The sequence below is a fragment of the Maniola jurtina genome, chromosome 17 (genome assembly GCF_905333055.1).
Source record: "Maniola jurtina chromosome 17, ilManJurt1.1, whole genome shotgun sequence".
Classification (NCBI taxonomy): domain Eukaryota; kingdom Metazoa; phylum Arthropoda; class Insecta; order Lepidoptera; family Nymphalidae; genus Maniola; species Maniola jurtina.
The window spans coordinates 3545056-3562558 of NC_060045.1; the positions used below are offsets into that span (position 1 = coordinate 3545056).

A 17503-nucleotide genomic window follows, 5' to 3' on the forward strand; every position below is an offset into this window, starting at 1 on the left:
AAGTGCGGAACATGCCTATGGTAGAAAGATGACTTTTTCCAATATATCTACTGGCTCAATTAGCCATATATATTATGTTCCAGCCCCCTTCATGTTGTATATTGGGATGATGCCTATGTCTAAAATAATTTATTTATTAGGAGTCATTAAATAGAGGGACTTCAAAAATTCGTAAAATCCACATTCGATGTTAGTTTTAAGTTTGCTAACTATTTTAAATTATCGATTTAATTAAAAAAGTAGGTCCAATTATGTCAAATGTCTATGACATCACATCTGTGAATTTCATACAAGATCCCTTACTAAGCGAGCGTTTTGAGTTTTGACGTTTGATAAAAAGTCACTGATTTGACTAGTAGTCATCATCCCTATTGGAGAAGTTAGAATGAGGTAAGAGGAAAGGCTGTATAAACCTCTAAACAATCTCATGGAACTGCGAGAGTTTCTCCCTTGTGGTAAGTTTTGTAGATAAACTTGCACGAGCAACGATGGCTTATTGCATACAGTCTATGTCCAACAATGCGAGGCTGTATACCACTCCTTAGCATTGCATACAACTAAAATTCATTTTATTTGTAAAATGAAGAAATAAAATTGGTATTAAAATATTACAATTTCATCATAACAATACCTTTCGGCTTCCAGCGTGATTCCGATGTTCACAAAGCCATACTCCTTGCCAAGTACCCAAGTTCAATTTGCCATCTGTGATAGGGATCGTCAGCGAAGACCCGAGGAAGCAAGCTTTCACATGTGCGGGCTGGTAAACAAATACAAAATTACATTAGCAATCATCATTTACCAAAAACCCAATGACTCTTTTTGACCCAACGGAGACCCTAACCCCGGACTTGCAGTCCAAACAAGATAGCTAAACCAACAAGATAGTCAATTTGTCATCCATACTGCCATACCAATATTATAAATGTGAAAGCCTGTCTGTTTCATTTCACAGCTTATCTGCTTAAACAATTTTGATAAAATTTGGCAAAAATAACTCTTATCCCAGGGCCATAAGCTACTTTTTGTCCCAGAAAGTAAGAGTTTGCATGGGATTTAAAAAACGAAAATCCATGCAGAAGAGCCGAAGAAGGTAAATAAATAAAAAGTGAAATAATGAGATGAGACTTATCATCCCAATAGTAATTGGTATATAGAACAATTATTTAGAAATTCTTAACTGTAGAATGTGAGCATTTGAGGTTTTAAGGATGCATCCAAGCACTTAATGTTACAACTTATAGAACTATGTTATATAGGTACAACTTTAACAGACAGATGGTAATCAGCCACAAGCGATGTCAAACTGACCCAACTGGGAAAGGAATCCAGGACTATTGGCTTACTTTTATTTAGTGGTCATAAATTGTTCCTTATTTTAATGTCAATGATAATCCATACTTATTATAAATGTGAAAGTGTCTGTTACTTTTTCACAGTCCATCGGTTAACCTAATTTTGACAAAAGGTACAATCTTTGGTAAGATAGCAATTGGTTTACATCCCAAAGATAGAGATGGGCTACGTTTTATCTCAGAAAATCAAGGATTCAAATCAAATAAACCCATGGGATTTTTAAAAACCTATATACCCAAGGATGATGTCGCTGGCATCATCCAGTAAACTCAAAAATATCCCCCAAAGTTAGACTATTTATGTACTATACAGTACAGTAGCTCATCAGGAAATAAACAACTTATGGAGTGAATGAAATAACTCAATTTTACATAAACTATTAACGAAGAATCAACTATGTCATAACAAAATAAATTAAGAGTAGTTTCATAACAGCATTCAGTTTAGTAAAATGGAATATAAATTCAAGTATTTGACATAAACCAATTAAGCTGTGTTAATTAGAAGATGCTACAAAGTGAAATTCTGCAATATTGCAAATTGAATTGAACAATAGTAAGGTTATATAGTCAACCGTTATCAGCATATCACTTCAAGGTCACTTCAGAGTATACATAACTGCAAGAATAAACAAGTAGTTTTATATACCTATTATATTATGTTATTTTAGCCTTGATTTTTCAGCGCTATTATGTTAATTAAGTATAGATATACCATCTGCATTATGACCTAAATACTATAACAAATGATATGTTTGTATAAAGTGTACTTTAGTGATTACTTGCTGACTCGCCCCAGTTTTTTAAGTGTATGACATTAAATTTGAATAAAATTCTTTTAGAATTTATTGATTTCTTATATAAACTCTTTTAGAAGAATTTTCAAAAGTCAGACACCTATTTTTATACTATGTGGAGATCAAAATGCTTTTAATAACACAAACACAGTTTATCATAGTTTAAAAATCAGGCTAACTTCATCATTTTGTCATGTTTCATAAATTCTAACCTATGTTGCTATTGCTTCACATTATTATTTTATTTGTTACTATTATAGAGATAATAAAGTTATTAATTTTAGTATTACTTTGTAAAGAAAGCCATGACTTAATAATATTTACCCCAACTGTAGCAACAGTCAAACAATTAACAAAACAACCCATGAACTGTCTTTACTAAATACAAACAAATGAAACTTTACTAATAACATTTAAACTAAGAGTTTATGACTCAAAACATTTGCACACAAGTTCTGCAACTTACCATGTCGTCAGGGCCTTCGCACGAGTGGCGGTAAGGCAGACCTTCTGGCACTATTTTGTTGAGCATCATTTCCATATCGTCTCTGACATCAGGGTCCCAGCTCTCGTTGAGCGCGAGGCTCGCCGATGTGTGCATTACTGTAAGAGTTTACCATGTATCAGAAGGATCAGCTGTCTTCAAACGTATCAAGAGTTTCTGTGTGACAAAATCATGTTTGCCGATATCTTATTGCAATATTAACATAACAACATTACGAAATTGGAACTAATGAGCATTAAATACATGAAACATTTAGCGACAAGTCTAAACATCGGCGGCAAGTGGGCAGAGTGGTCCCCGGTACTCACTTTGGATGTGGCAGAGCCCGACCGCAAACTGCGACAACTCGGGCACCTGCTTGAGGATCTCCTCGGTGACCAGGTGCACGCCCCGGTGCTGCGGCCTCAAGTTGAGCTTCCGTTGAAACCACGCGGATCCAATCTGAATTCCTCGATTCGAGGCCATGTTTAATTTTTAAAAACGCTACAGAATTATCGCAAGAACACAAATGATCTTACACAACATCACTTTGAACAATCTTTATATGAATTTATCCACAATTATCATAAAAGATACATCTTCGATCTTTAAATTGTAATAAATATAACGGAGGTTATAGGACAGATTCGACACCCTATTTTCTGCGGGAAAGTGAAATAGCTTTTTGAACGAAAGAGAAAAACGATCGGCCATATGTTGTCATTAGAAAAAAAATCACATTCATTCGTTCGCGTTTTCATTTATTTTTATTTAAAAACACAATATAATATTGGACGATGTAATAGTCAACTAATTTTTAAAATTATGATGAAAAGGTATATTAACTATAACAAATAAATAAATTCTGTCTTACAATGAAACAAGTTCAGCTAAATGACAGATCTGTAAAAAGACATGAATCTAAGTTATATTAGGCACATGGAAAACACTACCAGGCTCTGATATTTGGCTACTGAAAAATCGGTATATACCATGTTTTCAAGTGAGTTTAAAATAATTAATTCATGAGTTATTAATGAATGTCAAGTTCGCTAGAGGTTCATTCAGTTTTCATTAGGCCGTGGACGTCATATTATTTTCGTATGGCAACACTTTCACGGCTATCTTACGACTTTCGGAGGGAAATATGAATTTTTATTCCCATGCTGTATGGTAACCCTTCGCACTTTACCGATAAAAATCAAATAAAACAATACATTTATAAAACCACTTTTTATTATCTTTTTAAAACAGCCTATCACATATATAACAATTAAACTAGACTATTGATTAATTTCATAATGGCTTAGTAAGTAATAAACTTCAGGATGTGACGACTAACGAAGGTTGATACCATGATGCTATTGTGTAGGTGTGGCTATGAACCACTCCTCGAAATTGGGACAATTAGTTTTTACTTGAGCTGAACTGTTTTACGGACGCGTATTGTACGCTTTGTCCTATTTAACTTACATAAAAGGTTACACTTACTAGTACTAGGTACTTATATCTACATCCTGCTGTATAATGGATCCCATAATGGACGTAATAAAAAATTCAGAGGAGCCGGAATGGCTTGAAAGGACAATAGTAGGGGAATTACGAGTTTGGCAAATTATGTTCCTGTGCTTAGCCGGGGTCACTTCTCTGAGTAAGTAATCATTTAATTAAGCTAACTTAAGTGCAACTAATAATGCACTATTTTATATAGGTACTGGAAATTTTATTTTAACTAAGGTAACTAAGGAGTAGTTATCGACCTAAATTAGGAAGGAATCGAACTGCGACTACTTATTACTACTTAGGTAATAAGCAGCGCTAACATTACTTTTTTTTTGAAGGAGAAAGATTTGAACCGCGATTTTCAAAGAATATCTATAAAAAAAAGACTTTGTAGTTGGCTTCGCCGGCCTACCGCCGGTTTGGCGTTTTTTGCGTGTGTAAGCTGGTTTTGTACGCGCTATATCTACACGCCTATTTGTCACACGCGGGCTTCATACAAGCGTACGCGCGAGGCGTTTCCTCGTTGGAATTCATATTGCCACCGCCAAGGAACATTATTTACTCTATAGGGAGGCCACCGCAACTGGTTCGAGAAAACACGCCGGAATTCAGCGCGTGCACGCGCGTTAGTTTGATTGAAGCGAAAAAGAAAAACTGGCCAAGTGCGAGTCAGATTAGCACACCGAGGGTTCCGTACTCGGGTATGTTTTTCGAAATTTTGCATGATAAATCAAAAACTATTATCCATAAAAATAAATAAAAATCTGTTTTAGAATGACAGGTAAACCCTTTCATATGATACCCCACTTGGTATAGTTTCTTACTTTGAAAATTTAAACACATTTTAATTTTTTTTTAATAATGTAACCACAAATTCACGGTTTTCAGATTTATTCCTTTACTTGTGATATAAGACCTGCATATCTACCAAATTTCATGATTCTAGGTCAACGGGAAGTACCCTATTGGTTTTCTAGACGGACACGACGGACGGACGGACAGACAGACAACAAAGTGATCCTATAAAAGTTCCGTTTTTCCTTTTAAGGTACGGAACCCTAAAAATGGAGCGCGTGCGTTAGCGTGTATCTACAGATAAAACGCTAATCTAAAACCGACTTTAGTGTGCAGTTGCGCCGAAGTAGGCCGAAATCTAATATCGAACAAAATTTTGACTATCGAGATTTGATCTCTATGGGATTCCTATCATATCCTCCGATCCACAAACCAATGCACCACTAAGGTCGTCAAAACCTTTAACTTGAAAGTAGGTATATGATTTGCCCCAGTTAGGTAGGAGCTTTAATTGTTAATGAGTCAACACAGTCGAGGTTAGGTAATAGATGTTTGGACTACTTGAAAATTCGTGAGCTTAGAATGGTAGGTAGTAATAGACTACTTATAGGCAAGTATATCACAGCATGTGCTAGACGAAGTAGAGAAAAGTTATAGCCACAGAATTTAAAATAGATGATATAGAGAAGGTAAAAGAGATTGCAACTTATTAAATACTAGCCGATGCCCGCGACTTCGCTCCCGTGGATTTAGGTTTTTCGAAATCCCGTGGGAACTCTTTGATTTTCCGGGATAGAAAGTAGCCTATGTGCTAATCCAGGATATTATCTATCTCCATTCTAAATTTCAGCCAAATCCGTCCTGTAGTTTTTGCGTGAAGGAGTAACAAACATACACACACACACACACACACACACACACACACACATACACATACAAACTTTCGCCTTTATAATATTAGTGTGATACGTCAAATAGCGTTTGCTGTGGACGCTAGAGATATTTACCTACTCAGATTGTACATTTTACTTTGCTCAGCTCGGACTTAAGCCAGAAGAATTTATGTGAGGCACATCTGTGTCGTTTTAACTCTATGTAAAGTTTGAGCAAAGCCAACGTAAGCTCAATAAAAAAGCCTTTATTATATAATACGTTTTCTTAATACTTTGATAACTATCTAGTGTTATATTAATTTATTTATTTTACGTCATATTTGTTCATAAATTCTTCATAATCAAAACATATTAGACCAGGGTCGATAATTTTTGAAACCAAAAAAAAATTCGAATTAGGTATTTCTCTACCAACTCACTCTGTTGCTAAAAATCGGCAACATGTTGCTGTCCCGCTATTAAAGACAGAAGATACCATTCTATTATGTTATTTAGGATTCTGTGGTAATGCCAATAGCTGCTGGCTTAATTTAAAAATTAATGAAATTATAGATCCTTTCCTAACGTAGATACCTAGTTACCTATTTAGTTAGTAGTAGGTAAACGGGTGGGTTAGTATATTATTATCACAGAAAAATGATATAATGGTTACATACAGAGATTCGACGAAGCCAACTAGACAAAGCAAAGCAAAAGTGCGGGACGTACCTACTTACAACTGGCCCTACGTAGTTATAAGTTACTAAGTAGTTAGGGCTCTATGTTGAAAGGTCGTCGTAGTTGTTTTTTCTCATGTGGGTATGACAGGAGGCGGCCGCTTCCTCTGATGTGGTGGTCAGAGACGTTTTAGCTTGTTTTAAGTTTTATAAAAAATTCGTCGTCGGTCATCGTGGTTGTCATTTAGCACGAGATCAACCTCGTCGGACTACTGTCTCTCTTTACACTGTGACGTATTACTAACGGGGCGAGACTGGGGTGAAGATTCTTTCGAGGTGCCTAGCAGCGGGGTGTTTCTTTAACTCAGTGTCTACTGTCTAGCACTCAATTATAACCACTAAGCTCATTTGACATTGGTTCGTTCTACATTGCTGTTTCATTGAGTGAAATTAAAATAGTTTTAATAGAAAACCTTCAATGTATTAAAAATAAATATCAAATGAGTTCGTTCGTGGCTATCATTCAGTGTTAGACACTGAGTTAGCGAATAAGTAGGCAGATATTTCATATTTGCTATTTATCCACAATATGGAGAAATTCTTATTCTTAGCTCGCACGTATTATACAGGGCGTTGCGACTTGCGAGCCCATACTAAAATAAAAAATTGATGGGTTTATCTGTAGTCGTGGTGATCTGTTGCTGCTTCCGCTTCCGCATCCCGCGCACGAAGCAACAGATCGAAGCAGACTACAAGCGCCGCAAGATCACCACCAAGTTCCGCCAGCAGCTGGAAACTATCCAAGACTCCAAAATGGACGCCATTTCCCTGAAAGACGGTAGGTCCTACATTTGGCATCTCTAAAAAAGCTGTGACCCGGCACAGTGACGTTTAACGATCTATTTGGTAGTACAAAGTGGACTGTGGCCTAAAACCTTTCTCATTCTGAGAAGTAACGCGTGCAGTGGGCCGGCGCTGGGCTGATGATGATGATGAATGAACAGTAGGTAGGTATACATGCATATTGTGCACACTTTTTATTAACAAGGTATTTTAACTAGATAAGTACCTACCTAATTTTAGAATGAGCTATGGCACATAGGTATAAGTAATTACTAACTTAGGCATCTTTAGATATCTAAATATTCTTGAGAATTGAATTGGATCGGATAGGAAAGTTAAAGAATTTTCTTTTCTTCAACACTTAAGTGTATTACCTAAGTCGATGAACTAAAAAATTGTTGATTGAGGCTTTTTCGTATAACAAAGCCCGTCTCGATGGCCCTCACTTGACACTGAGCTAATTCCTCGTGTCAAAGACAACGATCTAGCACATTTCACAAAGGCACCGGCCTGCTCACCTTTCAGCTCTTCGCAAAAAATATACAAGAACCGACTCAAAACTGCTGAACGGCGCGAATTTATGAACAACAGATTTGTTGGGTAGGTACCTACTTAAAGTTAAAGACCTGGAAAGTGACGCGCTACATTTCAAGAGAAGTCCAAAAAGTGGAGGTTGTGTGTATAACGTTGTTGGCTCTTCTCAGACCTGGGCGCGTTTGGAACCCTCGTAGCTTTAGTTTTAAGTTTACGTAATTATTTATCACCACTATAGGTAGATATAATATGATTTATGATAAATATGGAATAAATGATTTTGAGTTTGAGTTTGAATTTTGACGTGTGTCCGTTTCTATGTCCCCTCGTAACTACTAAACGGCCTATACAGATTTTGATAAATTATACGTCATCAGATTCGTCTTGATAGCGCGAGTCACTGGGTACAAGAACTCTAAAAAAATCAAAATCGCGGATTTTATGCGCTAACTTTTTAAATAACTTGCTATCCCGGAAAATTAAAGAGTTTTAAAACTTAAAACCACGCGGACAAAGTTGTGTGCCTCAGTAGGTATTCAATATGTAAAGGCATGGACGCACACATCGCGCGACGTCAATTATAAGTAGGTATTTAAATACCTATTCATTTTCATTTTAATCGTTACAGGTTATAATTTTTTTGCCGAAATCTACTCTAAATATCTATGTTTTTACATCATCAGATGGCAGTAGGTGTAATTATTTGCACTGTTCATACGGTGGAATGTCTCACTAACGTAATGTTGATTCCTGTTTGCTTAAAAGACGTTATCTCGATAACTTATCTTACCTACAGTTTAACAGCCGTAGATAATTAACCAAGTCGTTTCATCAGCATTGGAGCTATTGCACGAGAAGAGCCAATCAATGGAGGGGGAGAATCAGCAAGGCTCTCAGCACAGCTCCATGGTGTCCCCTCAACAAAGTAAGTACCTACTCCTATGATCCTTTACCTAATGATCAAGAAATTCAGCTTCAGTTACTTAGACCGCAGCTATCTCTTAAAGATTCTCGTGATGTAAACATAATATGGCCAAGTATGAGAGCGTTTCTGTAGAAGCGTTTGCATGTTATAATGCGTAGTACGATGCCACTCCACGGCGTGTCCAGAAAAGAGCCCTTATAAGTCGCCTGAATCCAGCGACTCCCTTTGATTAGCTATTGGAAGGTCTGCCAACGTTGAGTTCTCCGTTGCAAGGTCACCATTCCTGCACCTTGGTACCCCAACGATTATCGGTTCTTCGAATTATGTGCCCCATACAGTGCCACTTCAGCTTAGTAACCTGTTGAGATGTAGCTCAACTTACTTTGTTACTTTTACTTATCTCCTCATTCAAATTTGATCATGTAGAGAAACTCCGAGAATTGCTTTTTTATTTCTGCGTCGCCTGCTAAGTTATTCTTAGTTTTCTATGTAGCTCAAAAACATTTCTAACTGTCTAAACTCTAAATTTATTCAACTAGAAAACGAACCTGGAGACTTTTTGAACATTAAAATAAAATTGTCTTATCTCATAAAAGATCGTTGTTTGTATTTTCTCCTTAGGCAGAGTTAGTTACAAAGTTTAATATATTATACATAGTAGAATTCGTGTTACTGACGATACCTACATCGATTTTTGTATGTCTACGGTAGTTAGGTATGTACATATACCTACGTGGTTACATATATAGGCGGAACGCCCACCAGCAGAGTGAAGTGGAACCGAGGCAACATCTTTCTTCATGACGACAATCTCAAACTAAGCTTTATTCATTGTGGCACGGCAAAAACTCAGCTTTACTTCCACTCCGTGTGTAGGTATGCACTGACCCTTGATTACAGTGTATTTTAAATCGATTTCAGTCAAAGAGGGCATTAATAAATGTTTTTGTTTATTTCAGGTTCACTAGAAGCCTCTTTCCAGCCCGATGGAGGCCAGAAGCCGGAGCCGCAAGCGTCTGGGCTCAACTTTGTGAAGTTCGCGACCAAAGTGGCCAATTTGTCAAAACTTGGCCAACCGAAGTCGCCCACTTCGCCAACCACTTCAGATAATAAGATGGATTTTTAAGCACTTTTACTTGGACATGAGTTTAAACTTGGAGATCTCTCGTTTCGCACAGCAAATATATAAAAAAATATAGTATGCTAATTTAATTAAGGCTACAACACTATTAGCTTTAATTGAAATATTGTTCCTTTTATTTTTGGCAAATAGATAGAATAGTAGTACTTAACGAAAAATTATCTAAGTAGATACGTATCTATTGTACCTAAATATGCATAACTATGAAAAATATATTTTTTAAGAATTTATCATAATATATAGGTACCTACCTACATAATAAATATATTTAAATTAGCTTTGATTTCTGTTTTAAATAACCATATCTTTTTCGTTCGGTTTTATGTAAAAAAAAATGGCAACACGTATTCTCAACTGAATGATTATATTGTTTGACGATGTACCTAGTTGGTTTAGACCACAATTAAACTGACCTAAACTTCTTTTCAATTGACCCAACTGTGAATTGAATCGGCACTTGACTGCGATTTGAACCCGCGACCTATTTAATCTAAGGGTAAATGCATACTTAAAATACTCGCAGAATCCTGTGACATGGAATTGAAGGCGTGCGGCTTTACGCCAAAAATTAGGACCAGTTCAGACATGACGAAAACGTACGGATACAAACCGCGCGATTTTAACAGCTGTAACCTATTGTTGAGACAGTCTCGGTGAGCGTCAGAATAAATGTAAGAATAGGAATTGTTACCATCGCAAGGCAATTAACATTGTCTAGATAGGTCTTAGCAATAGCACTACACAAAAGCTGTGCAAAGCTATTTTCCGGGTGTCGAGTAACAGCGAACGCGCGGATTTTACGTCCACGCGGTTAGGACTGAAATGAATGAATGTAGAGATAAATAAAATCCACGTGGTTTTTACTGTCTAACGTTGCCCTAATAAAGAAATATAATGCCCATATTATGCGCTTGCTATTACGGCTAGGTTTCAAGAAAAACCAAATTACCTATGCAGTAAGATGTTTTCTTTAATCTAGAAAATAAAAAATACAGTATATAAACGGATTTTAGATCACAAGAATAATTACATATTCACAAATAACTTCAGTAATCTGCATGTTTACATAATCTCCTGTTACACTTAACTGACAGTTAAAAAAAACAATGATCAAATCGTAAGCGATAACTAAAGCAACATTTAACTTACATTTTTATTATACATAAATAATACATCCTTGCAAATAAAAATTACGTAAAATTCAAGTTAGCTACAATTTTATTTTAAATAGATAATAATATAAATTGTTTCTACACGCTCATTACTTTTCTGAACAACTGAACAATACGCCGCTTCCGGGCCTGTCATGTAAATTAGTTTTTGTCACGTTTATCTTCTATATTAATTAGTGACTTAGTTAATTAATAATTTCTAGGGATTCGCCAAAAGTTTCGATACTTTTATTACGAATAAGTATAGATTTTAATACGATACAGTCTTTCATTCATTATTGTAATCGAATGGTTTATGGTGGGAACCTATTCGTATCTCATTTTTAATCGAATTGAGTTCGAGCCCCCGAATACCTACATAATAACAATTATCTCTTTTGTTAAAGAATGCTTTGCAGTAATCGGGGATTAAACTTTGAAAAGTTAAAGGTAACACACTCGTTTTAATATTTTATCGATACTTTTGTTTTCTCCTGCGAATCCCTAGTGATTTCTTCCGACGAACGATAGTATACCCTAAACATTTCTCAGTCCATGACTCGATATTTGCCACAATCTCATTCCTTTATATCCTTAACCGCTAATACCTCTGTTCTACAGTTGAATTTACATTTACCTTTCAAAGCAATATTCTAAGGCTATGTACACAAAAGCAGGCTGCGCCGCTTTGCAAAATCCGTCCGTAATTTTTCATTCAATAATAGTCTGTGTATTTTTTGATGTGCTATAAGTCGTGATTTTATGGTTTAAATGACTTATTTTAGTCTAGCTAAATAAATACCGTCCTAAGGAATACCTACTAGTCGTTATGTAAGTTAACTAGTTGGACGTGTTATCTATTATAGTCACTAGTTTACCACTATGTAGTAGAAAGTTAACCCATCACGTCTTCGTTTAAAACCCCTTATAATATAATAAAATATTTATATTATACTTTATTTTAAAGTGATGAACGGATTTTTCATTTTATTAAAGCTAGGTGAACTATTCAAATTCATCTTGATTTTTGCGTTGCGTTTGCGGTGCGACCTCTTATGTGCGCTAGCCTTTATTTTACACAGCATCTTTTAATTTTGTACAGTAGGTATTATTTAAATATTTAACGCTCCATTTTTAAGTTTTGGTTTATGGCTATTGGCTGCTATTTGTGCACGATTTACTTCGCCATATTGTTTCTTTATTGAGCAAATTTATAATTATTGTAACGTTATTCTGGTTTTAAAACAATTATTTAAATGTCAACAAGTAATTGCGAGATTAAAAATCTCATTTAATATTAATAATTTCTTAGTGACATTTCTATCTCGTAGTTTGTTCACTGAAAATAAATAGAATAACACGATTATGTACTGGTTTCATTACATTCTACGTCTTTCTCATTATTTAGTTTAACAATAAACCTGCTCTGTACACTGCGACCGAAAAAAAAATTCCTCATCAAAACTTATGTTTATCTCTGTCACATACTAATGTTAATCGCTGACCACCTCATGTGAGAGCAAGGTAGCAATAGGTACATTAATTGTAATCGTACATTAGATATTTACAGCTACTTTTCAGTGAAATTATTTCTTTTGCTTGCACATTCTTTGGAATTAAAATAAATTAATAAATGCGAATTGGAATAAAAGTAGCGGCCGAATTGCACATAAACAATCGATACATAACGATTCACAAAAGTTGAAACGGTGCAAGAGTTAAGGCACAAAATAGAGAGGGTATGAGGCACAACGCACACCAGTAGAGTGAAGTGGGACCGAGGCACACCGCATTTTGATATCTTTCTATTTTGTGGTTGAGGTGCTGTGCGCGAGACGAATCAAGCGTATTACATTACTACCACCTTTATAAGTCGCATCGGCAAAATTCGTTTGCGCAGAAAAGTGCAACCTTACGCCGACTAAAACCAAATGTACACCAATGAAATACAGACCTTGTTGCTTACGTAAGCGCAAGAACAACAGAGACTCGTGCCATTTAGCTCATAAATCGCGCGTAGGCTAACGAATAGCGGATGGACGCGCGCTATGATTAGCTGAGATATTTTCCATAATTCAAAAATAAGACTTCTGCGCAGGTACATCGGCGTAACTTATAAAAGTGGTTGTAAATTGCACATCGAACTTTAGAAAAAGATAACGTTTCGTAGAGCGCCGTCTCTGTCGTTGAGACCGACAAAACGTCACATAAGTGTGAGCGACAGAGACGACGCTCTACGAAGCTAAATTCTCTGTCTAAAATTCGATGTGTAATATTTCCTGCTTGAAGGTACTTAGATAAGATAACACATTTTCAACTTTCGTGACCGTAATATAACCGTGATCTACACTAGCGACACTACTCACTCAAAACCGCAGCGGTTTTCGGAACCGAAATAGAAACCTTTTCCCTTAAATAAGGCAATTTCAATTTATACGTCAAGTCACCTGTCTATGGAAGAATGTGTAGAGAAATATTTATACACTTTCACTTACATATTAATAATTGAATGGGGCCTACCTAAAAACATAATACATTTTATGCGGGAGATGCTTTGAAGATCCACTTTTTCAAGGTCTTTAGTCAAGATTTAACAGCGTCCAAACAGTTTTAGTGGCATCACGATGTATTAAAAACCGAATGCTATTTCAGAAACTTTGTGAAAAATTCTGTTATTGTATGAACGCAGTCGTACTTATTAGGTAAGTATATTAGTAACATTTGTTAATACTTTTATAGAACGTTTGAAGGAATAAATATTATATTTTTAGTTGCGACTTTGTTTGGCGTTAACAGTGGATTTTCAAAGCATTTCTGCCTAAAATATTATATGGGACGAGTCGAAAAAGTTACAAATCGATCACCATACTTTATCGGTGGCGCAAATCAGATCCGTTCGGTGCGCTGATGCTCGAAACGCGTTCTGATTGGTCGATCGTTGTAACACATTACAACAGCAATGCGTTTGCACCATAAGATAGTAGGTACAATATAATCTACCATTTATGATTTGGAACTATTCCAACTTGTCACATATTAAATAGCTATTTAATTTCATTAGTTATTTTATTGTTCGTATTGCATAGCTATCAAATTAAATACAATCATTACGAGCGTTTTTTTTTAAATTTAAACAATGAATAATTCGTAAGTTTGTGCATGATTACCTGTTTCATCGCGGATTTACAATTTTTACACGTCTGTAAAACCGAAACAATAAGGCCAAGTGTAATCTGTCAGGCGGGCGAGGGACACAGGGCAAAGTGGATAAGTCTTGGCACACTTCACACAACAGACTCGACGCTAACTCCACTCCAACTTAACTCACAGTAAAGCATGGAAATGTGAACTTTATATCGTGGTGGTGGTTGGATCGTGCTATAAACGATCGAATTTTCAACGTTGGGAAGTGTAAGACGCGTGGACCACGTATGGTTCACGGTCAATGACGTGAGGAGTCTTAACCATCGCCTGCATGACAACTTACGCCGAGCCCAGTATAGGCTAAGGTTTTTATAATACATGGTTACCCTACATGAGGACTGTTAATTGAATAACTTATATCAACAAATTACGTAAGCTAAACAAGTCGACACTCCGACGGACACCAGAGTGGTCTAACTCTAAACAAAAGTGTTCTAAGAAGGCACCTATTACATTATCATAGTCAAATCTTTAAGAATAAGAGAGCTGGAAAGGGTCAAAAGACAGTAACATAGGGATACTATTGTATTATTCTACCAAATAATGTAGAAAATAATAAATTATTTTCTACATTATTTTTGAAATTTGCTAATAAAAGACATCTATGGCAGTGATCTTTATTAAGTGATGGACGATTTCTATTTTACTTAGGTACTTAAGTAAAAAAAAAAAAATTGTAAAAATATTCAAAATTATGTATGTCCGATGCTATTGTCAATAGTCGTTTGTCGAATTATTCTCATAAATAAATAGGATAGTAAATAAAATAGATAAACAGGTACAAGTATTTCAAATGGTACGCGAACGTTTCGCTAAAGGCGTTCTCTAATTGGTCGAAGAGTACACTACGATTTACGATACATACATTATATTTGCAGCTTAACGCCTTTAGAACACTAACGCATTTGCACGCGACATGCGATACGCATTTACGCCATAGGCGTTAATCGTTTCGCTATACTGATTTCGACCGGCCGCCCTGTACCTACCTACTCCTGGCTTTGAATCTATATGATAATGTAAAAGGCGCCCTGTCAGGGCAGAGCACGGTAATTAGGAACCCAAGTCGCGACTGCAATGCCTCCACTATAAATAGAACTATATTTGTTTTACAATAAAGCATAATTTCGATTATCAACAAGAATTACAGCAACATTATTTATTTGACTTCATCTATGTTAGGCATGGAGAATCGATAATAATAAACCATCGACATACGAAACCCAAGATATACAGACGTCCGTGAAAGTGTCCGAATAAATTATGTTATTGGTCTACTAATAAGTGTTGAGTAAATTTTAAGCTGATCGCATACTATCAGATGAGCCGAAAGCAATGTAATTTCTTCATCGAATATTAATTTTTAATTCAATATCAAGTTTCACCATGTACGGTTTGACTTAGTTGTAAATAATTGTTATGTGTGATAAACATTATTTTGTCAATTCATATGGATGACCAAATGTTATTTGATGTAACTTACTAACTGTAGTGAGAAGTTTTCATGCGTCAAAACATTGGAGACTTTTTGAGAACTTTTTAATTCCGGTTTTTTATTTCCGGTAAAGCCAATTAATTTCTTTAAATTGTAAACTTTGGAAAGGCCAACAATATTAGGCCACTTTTAGTACTTCCAATCCAAACGATCTGTATATCTTCGGTGTATTGTATATCAACGCAATAAATATAGTATTTAACATGGTCACAATGTGCACATTTCTCCCGTCCAACGTAACATGTACACCGAATATTGAGCATAATATTTGGCAATAGATTTTCCCGCGAGATGGCAACGAAAGACAAACAAGGGATAAGTACTTTGTGACGTAGTAGTTGAAACGACGAAACGAGCTTTGCACTTCCGTGATTTCAAAGTTGTATAGTTTTGCACTGACACTGAGTTTACACAGATGTCAAACTTATTACACCCTTCTTTTTGGGTCGGGGGTTAAAAATAACACTCTAAATAGGTTGCTAAAATATAAATCTGAAAAGATCTGATTATTCCTTTTGAATTTTGTAAATGTTAAAATATGTGGCGATTTCGAGAACTGGCCATACTCGGAATGAACATACCGGGGTATAGCCATATAGAGAACTGGTTATTTCAGAAAGTGGTCATAATGGGAAGTGGTCAGGTCATACATCAAGAAGTGGCCATACTGGGATGTGGTCATATAGGAATGGACATACAGGGAAATGGTCATATTGGAAAGTGCTGGATTCAAACATTGACTGAGATAGTTTAGAGTCTAAACTTTAGACAGTAAAATTTTCTTAATTAGGTCAAGTCTGGTCTGATAGTATTTAAGTTACCATCTTACACAAAGCCAAATGCATACTCCATAATAATATTATAATGCGAAAGGGTGGCTGTCTGTCTGCTAGCTTTTCAGGGCCCATCCAGTTTTGATGAAAATTCTTACAACCCATAGACGCACATAAGACTACTTTTTGCCGTGGAAAAACAAGGGGATTTTCAAAAATCTAAATCCGAGTATTATACTCTTTAAAAAAAACTATTTCAGACTCACACAAACACAAAGCTAACGATTCGAAGTTTCAACAATTATAATTATGGATGCAATAAATTAAGATGAAGAGTGCAATGAATACAGACTGCATATAAGTTTACTTACACTGTGGTCACAGGAAATACGCACATTGTCAGAGTTTCGTTACTGAGGACATCCACTCAGACCGAGTCGCCTGTATACAAGCCCGTCACGAAAGTTGAAACTGGAATAGTCAGTTTTTTATGACAACCTAGCCTATGGACCAACTGGTCGATTGCGGAAAAACTGCATCAATCATTATTACAATCTCAATTATTGTGATTGGCTGAATTTATGGTACTATGGTTGCAACAATGCATTGTAACCAATTGTGAGCGAGCGTCGACCAATCAGAGGTGATTGCGATCGTGACATTGTAGCTGTCATTCTACCACAATCGAGCACCAAGGAGCGTTTGTAACCCGTGTAGCTTTAGTTATATGTTTGCGTAATTATCACCATTACATGAATTATCTCACAAATTCAACAATTAAAGTGTGTTGGTACTTATTTTGAATTTAAATAGCTTTGACTTTGACAGTGATTTCATATGGTAAGTGATGATGCAGTTTAAGATGGAAGCTGGCTAGCTTGGAAGGAGTACTACAGTTTTTATTAAAAACTGCAGTATTTTAACTCTATTTCTATGTTTCATCGTACCTGAACG

The 17503-nt window shown here is 35.9% G+C and overlaps 2 protein-coding genes and 1 long non-coding RNA gene across 3 annotated transcripts in view; 1 reads left to right on the top strand and 2 right to left on the bottom strand.

The window, feature by feature from the left end:
* The window catches only part of LOC123873870 (UPF0047 protein YjbQ), a 10909-nt gene extending 7477 nt beyond the window's left edge, over positions 1–3432 (bottom strand). The window contains exons 1-3 of the mRNA XM_045918969.1: positions 2966–3432; positions 2619–2755; positions 632–760 (exon numbers count right to left, since the gene is read on the bottom strand). Of these exons, the coding sequence (XP_045774925.1) occupies positions 632–760; positions 2619–2755; positions 2966–3122 (423 nt within the window). The 5' untranslated portion in view covers positions 3123–3432. The remainder of the gene's footprint in view (positions 1–631; positions 761–2618; positions 2756–2965) is intronic.
* A 508-nt stretch (positions 3433–3940) lies between these two features.
* Positions 3941–12795, top strand: LOC123873874 (transmembrane inner ear expressed protein). Its single transcript, XM_045918974.1, has 4 exons — positions 3941–4287; positions 7169–7321; positions 8696–8785; positions 9745–12795. Exons 1-4 carry the CDS (start codon positions 4164–4166, stop codon positions 9909–9911), a joined length of 534 nt encoding a protein of 177 aa, XP_045774930.1. The 5' UTR covers positions 3941–4163; the 3' UTR covers positions 9912–12795.
* LOC123873878 lies at positions 10879–17410 on the bottom strand. The gene is made up of 2 exons (XR_006797785.1): positions 14853–17410; positions 10879–14801 (listed from the first exon to the last, which is right to left on the bottom strand). It is a non-coding gene; the product is annotated as an uncharacterized LOC123873878 (long non-coding RNA).
* Positions 17411–17503: the final 93 nt, after the last annotated feature.

Coding starts and splice junctions, on each gene's coding strand:
- LOC123873874 (XM_045918974.1), top strand. CDS start 4,164: ATGGATCCCATAATGGACGTAATAAAAAATTCAGAGGAGCCGGAATGG. Junction 4,288..7,168: donor AGCCGGGGTCACTTCTCTGA/GTAAGTAATCAT, acceptor GTTTATCTGTAG/TCGTGGTGATCTGTTGCTGC. Junction 8,786..9,744: donor CATGGTGTCCCCTCAACAAA/GTAAGTACCTAC, acceptor TGTTTATTTCAG/GTTCACTAGAAGCCTCTTTC.